This window comes from Genypterus blacodes, unplaced genomic scaffold (genome assembly GCF_046128005.1).
Source record: "Genypterus blacodes isolate CSIRO-AG114 ecotype Tasmania unplaced genomic scaffold, CSIRO-AGI_Gbla_v1 ptg000111l_1, whole genome shotgun sequence".
In the NCBI taxonomy this organism is placed as follows: Eukaryota; Metazoa; Chordata; class Actinopteri; order Ophidiiformes; family Ophidiidae; genus Genypterus; species Genypterus blacodes.
Genome location: NW_027466915.1, coordinates 1,818,662 through 1,824,683, shown reverse-complemented (window position 1 = coordinate 1,824,683; position 6,022 = coordinate 1,818,662). Strand labels below are relative to the sequence as shown.

At 36.7% G+C, this 6,022-nt stretch overlaps 1 protein-coding gene across 1 annotated transcript; it reads left to right on the top strand.

Annotated features, from left to right (window-relative positions):
- The first annotated feature begins 1,230 nt into the window (after window positions 1-1,230).
- On the top strand, window positions 1,231-6,022 carry scimp (SLP adaptor and CSK interacting membrane protein). Its single transcript, XM_076161407.1, has 4 exons — window positions 1,231-1,454; window positions 2,915-2,963; window positions 3,152-3,228; window positions 4,638-6,022. The coding sequence occupies exons 1-4, from the start codon at window positions 1,346-1,348 to the stop codon at window positions 4,892-4,894; spliced, it is 492 nt and encodes a 163-aa protein (XP_076017522.1). The 5' UTR covers window positions 1,231-1,345; the 3' UTR covers window positions 4,895-6,022.

The following is a 6,022-nucleotide window of genomic DNA, read 5'->3' as shown; positions in this document are numbered from 1 at the left end:
TTGCTTCTTAAATTTTTCAATATAGAATATGAGAAACATGAGACACACTGCTTGAGAGCTCAACCATACAATGGGAGGGAGGGAGGCAGTAGCTCAGTGGGTAGAGCTTCTGCTTGGGAACCGGAGGGTCGCCGGTCCGAGTCCCTGCCGAGGTGCCCCTAAGCAAGGCACCGAACCCTCAGTTGCTCCCCCCTCTGCGAAGGGTGGTAATGTAAGTCGCTTTGGATAAAAGCGTCTGCCAAATGATCGTAATGTACAAAGATCACTTGCATAAAACATCATGTTAAATCCACAACCACGTAAAGTCAATGCCACACCATGTAAGTACAAATAATATTACTATTTATCCAATCAATCCTCCTCATTTTTTCTCCCAATAAGGCCTTATTTATCATTATGGCCAAACACATTATCTGGCAATTTTTTGAACGTCACAGAGATTGAAAATGAGGAACACAACCTTCCACAGTAACACCAAAAATACACTCAGAGTTCGCACAGATGTAGTCATTTGGTATGCTTGTTTGACTATTCGTTTGACTACACACAAACACACAGACACACACACACACACACACACACACACACACACACACAGACTATGGTCACTGGAGCATAGTAGGGGGTGGGGGAAATGCAGTTTCACAATTCAAGTTCCTGTAGTCAATAAGAACATTATAAGTGAACCACTGAATCATCCTCACCATGACGCTTGTTATATCTATCATTGATAGCAACCCATCTACTCCAGAGAAGATAAAGTAACACATACACCACAGGCACATATGTAGATTTGATGAAATAATAATAATAATAATTTGATGGCTTCATGTGCATATCCATCTGTAAAACTGATGTAGGACTTGTTTTTTAAATTAACAGGAAGCTGTTGCTCTGAGAGGATGTGGGGGCTCACTGATAGACACAACAGCATTTATATTAATCTGTTTATAGAGATAAGGGAACAAATGCATCATTCTCTGTGGAAAAACACATTCATATGTACGGAACATTCCCATTCCCAGGAGAAACATGGCTCACAATATTCCATCTTAATGATCACAAACAAGCTTCTAAATAAATTCTAGCGAACAGGGAAGACTTGATCAGAGAAAAAGTCCCTCGAGGTTGACAAATGGTTTACTTGATTCTCAGAATTGCAATGTCGATACCAAAATATCCACAAGGCTTGGTCAACTTAGAAAAAAAGGGGAAGTTGTGAACGATCTTCTTTCCTATGTAACAGCACTGCATACCCAAAAGCTGAGAGTTAGATGGTGTCTTGTCGTGTGGCCAATATTTGACAATCCAAATCTGATTCTCTGTTATTCCTCTGTTCTTTCCCATGGGTTTACTCAAGATCAGGTGGTTATGGGTGATAGTTGCGATCATTTGTATGTCTTGCGTGATCTGCATCATTTTCATTCTCATCAACAAGTGCATAGCCAGAGGAGGTAGGTTGGATCTCTGATTAGCTATCGCTTTTTTCTGCATGTTACAACAAATTTTAACTTCATTTTCCTACTTTTAAAACTTCCCTCTTCTCCCTGTGGTGATCAAAATACGTTTAACACAGCTATGATGTCGAGGAAAGGTAGATGAGTGAAATATTAATGCATACAGCTCTAAAGAGTGAACATATTTCTGTGGTCAACAGGTCATAACAGATTGTTTGTTGTGAATGACTTCACGCGATTAACCTATATGCTGTCTTTAATAACTATTCTCTTTGACTTGCTTTTGTGCCTGTAACATGGGAATATGTTTTTGTATAGCTGTTTCCCCTGTAGTATCTTTAGAAACATTGGTAGCAACAATTTGCATGACTTGTTTTGGTTAGAACAATACTTAATGGTATACTTTACTGTCTGACTGTTATGCTTGGTATCATTGAAATTCAGCCAAATCTGCATCAAACTATAAAGACCAAGCCAGTTTAAAAAACAAGAAAAATGAAAAACTCTTCAAAAATAATCTAACAAATCCAGGTTTAATTTAAATGGACTTTAAGTATGTGACACGTGTTTATTCCCCCATTGTCTATTTTCCTGAGGAGAGCCACATGACTGGAGTCTTTAGACATACATAGAACTTTGAAACAAATGACTTGTGACCTGGTTTTAGCTTAAAGAGGAACAATCAGAGACAGACATCCAAACTAAGCTACCTCTGTTAGAATCTCACAACTGTTTAGGTGTCTAAGATTTAATAACCTCAGTAACACAATACTGCTGTCCCATACTACTTTCATTATCACTATTCCTTCCTCCTTTTGAGGATACTGCAAACAACATCGAAGTGAATCTACAAACACTGTTTATATGTTCATGCATATGTCTTTCACGTAAAGGGCAATTTTACAACCATACACTGAGCATAAGCCAGGGGTTTCATTTCTAATAACTGCATCTCTTTCACTTCACTAAAAAAACAATCATCACCACAAGTTGAAAGCAAGAGGGGGAAGGAAACCCTGAAAAGACTGTTAGTGTTACTGAATATAAAATCATTAAGTTAAATAAAGAAAAGACGCAAAATATCATTAATTGTTTTATTTAGGTTGATAAGATTTAGATGAGACTTTATCGATCCTTGTGGTAAACTTGGTTACAGCAGTATGGCAAAGATAAACACACAGTAGATTAAATAGGATATAAACATTAATTTTAAGTAACAGCAACTTGAGAAAAATGAAGAATTACACATTTCAACATAGAAATATAAGTATAGAAATGTAAACATATAGCTGCTTAATTGAGGATTTATAATGAAGGCTAACTTGAGATGATGTCAGATGATGTCAGGGCTCATTCTTGTGCAACCAAACCAACAGCTTGTAACTTTGTGAATATATTATATATATATTTTTATTTCATCTTAACTGTATCCTGTCTTTCTTTTTCTTTTTTCACAGTCAAACACAGAACCTTACAGTTTCGCAAGCCATCTGAGTTTCAGGCTGAGTAATGTCTATATTTATGCTGATTACATCACATTTAATAATGAACAAAGTGTCAGTTATATGTGGACTATACCTTAAACCTGTTAGAATAAGGATGACTGGGTTGTATATTAACAGTTAAGATTCTTAAGCCTTATTGTGTAATTTCATTTTTTGGGATTTTAACCCCCGTGTTCTTCTACTCCCCAGGACCAGCCATTACCAATCAAGTCCCTTTGAAGTGGGAGTGCCTCCTCTGCCTACAAGGAACCAGTTTCTCACAGCAGGCAAGACACAGTGGACCTCTGAGTGGCCCAATACTTCCTCAAATATTCAGCATCTCGGCTTTACCACAAACAGAATGCGAAACCTAGAAGAAAATGGCACGGATGAAGGACAAAAAGCCTTATATATTCACATGGCTTAGTGACAAAAACCAAAGAAATGCGACCGCTTATGACCGGAAAATTAGACAAGATTGTTCTGCGTATGACAGGCAGATGACTGTTTTCGCGAAACCTCATGAACTGGATTCAGATCTAACAGAGAACCACATATTCAGCATTAATGTTTCTGAGCCAAAGTCCATCTCACATCATCACTGAAATGCACTGTAGCAGCCGTCACAAACAGCTCCAGTCTAACAAAGGGGCCCCCTGTTGAGACCAAAGCTTCACACGCTCGTCAACATTTTAAAGTGCATGGAAACGCGTCCTAAAGCAGAGAGAGATACTCTTCTGACTGAGCAGAGGAGCAATATGACAGCGACTGACCGCGTTTAACCTCCTCAAAGGCACAGAGAAGTTAACAGACAACAGTTAATATGACCACAGATCATGTCACTGGTAATACACACAACATGACTTAGTTGATCATATCTGACATCATGCTAATGATCAAGGAAGAGGAAAAAAAGGTTCACGATTACACAGAATATATTAATATAGGCAGATAAATGTACAATTATGCAGAAATGATGATAACCTGGAGCTTTGGAGAGTTCTAACACTGTAGTTATTATATTAGATGAGTCCATACATACATAATGACTGTGGCTGTCACACAGCTTGAACGTCAATTCATAACGCCACAAATTCTGAACGTCTGCCACAAGAGGGTGTTTGTGGTGTATGAAAAAAAGGGGAAATGACAAACGCCGACTACTCAGTGTTCCTAATGACGTATTATCTGATCAAAAAGTGAATGACTAATACTAACAATAATGCTACATGTGTAGAAGGTTTAGCTGACCTCCTCCTACCATTACTACCACTACTATACAACTACTGATAACAGAAAGAAGTGGACAAAAAGTAATAGTTTTAAATGAAAAGAAATAAAAAGAAATAAAAAATAAAACTAGATAAAATAAAATAAAATAAAATAAAATAAAATAAAATAAAATAAAATAAAATACAATAAAATAAAATAAGATAAAATAAAATAAAATTAAATTAAATTAAACACAGACTAGGTAACAACAAATTGGTTCTCACTCCTCAGCTCCCTCATCTCTTCGATGTCTTTGCTTGATCAAGACTTATACTTCTCAATGTCTCAATTGGATAAACACACCCAGTAGGTGAAGAAGAAGGAGAAGATGGAAAATATGCAGGATCAGGATTGTGAACCAGCAGCCTAATGCAACATAACAAAGAAGGAACCTTATTATATTGAATATGTTGCTGTTTTTCAGAGGCTCATAGCTATGAGAACCTGACTGAGCAGACCCTTTATGAGAAGTTGGATGAGGATGATGCAATTCATCCTCCTCTACCATACCTGCATGTGGAGCCCCCAGCAGACTGTCCAGACAACACCTCCACAGAGGACTACGATGACATCGGAGACGGAGAAGCAGACTGTCCAGACAACAACTCCACAGAGGACTACGATGACATCGGAACAGAAGAGGACAACAAGAATGATGAGGACTATGATGATGTTGGATAAGTGCACAGGAGAGCAGGAAAGAGATGATACACAAATACACTTTTAACCTTCTAAAATGTAGATTCTATAGAAACATCAGAGAAACTTTACCACATCGTGTCAGGCACTCTCTCTATATAAGTCAAGTATAAGAGATGTGAGAAGAGGTTTGTTAACATGGTATGCTTACACCTTAACCACATCTGAACATTAACAAGTAAACATCTAGTCTATTAATATTAAAGTTATAGCAGGTTATTAAGTAGGTCATTAACATTTATATAATTGACAATTGTGATAAACATTATTGCTGCTGATTGTCTGCTGTGGTCTGATCAAGATAAAGTGATTCTGTCTTAAATGTTTCTTGTTTGAAAGAACATGAACAAAATTTAGATTATGGAATGTGCAATGTCAAAAGAATTCACACTTCAATACAAATTTGAGACAATAGAAAATTGTGTTTTCAAGCAAGAAATCTGATTAAGAGAGGAATTGAATTAGATAGACTGAATAAATATGAAAATAGCATCCACATGAAACTGAACCCTGATCATCTGACAACACGTGGAAAATGGCCCTAATTGGAAGAGTTTTGTCAAGTCCTGGATTTAGATTTGGACTTCAATTGGTTAGAAACTGCATGGAAAATCAAGTATTTAACTTTTTGTTTTAAATTAAGTTTCCTCCTCCATTCACATATTTTGTTTTCAGTGAACTTGAGATATATGGGACCTGTAAACATCTTAATTGAGGTTAGAAGACTGGATCTCAAGCAGATAAATTCCAATAGGCTTAAGACTTGAAAATTGAACATCCCTGAAGGCCTGTTGTTGTACAATCAAAGACATTTCCAATACATCTAAAAGCCATAATGTAGTGCAATAGTTCTTGTGTTTTATGAAGCACTGTTTCATTTATATTCATTTTTCTACAGACATATAATCATATCACTATCTTCATTTTGCTGTTTATGAATACCTTAGAGCTCAGTTTACCTGAGTCAAGTGCAAGTGTTTTCATGTTGATTACTGTAATCTGCTTCTGCTGCAATCAGACCTTTTTGTTTTATTCAGTGCTGCTTTTAATTCATTTCCCAGTGCTATGTGGGATATTGATGTTTTTTTATGTTTTATAATAAAGCCATGA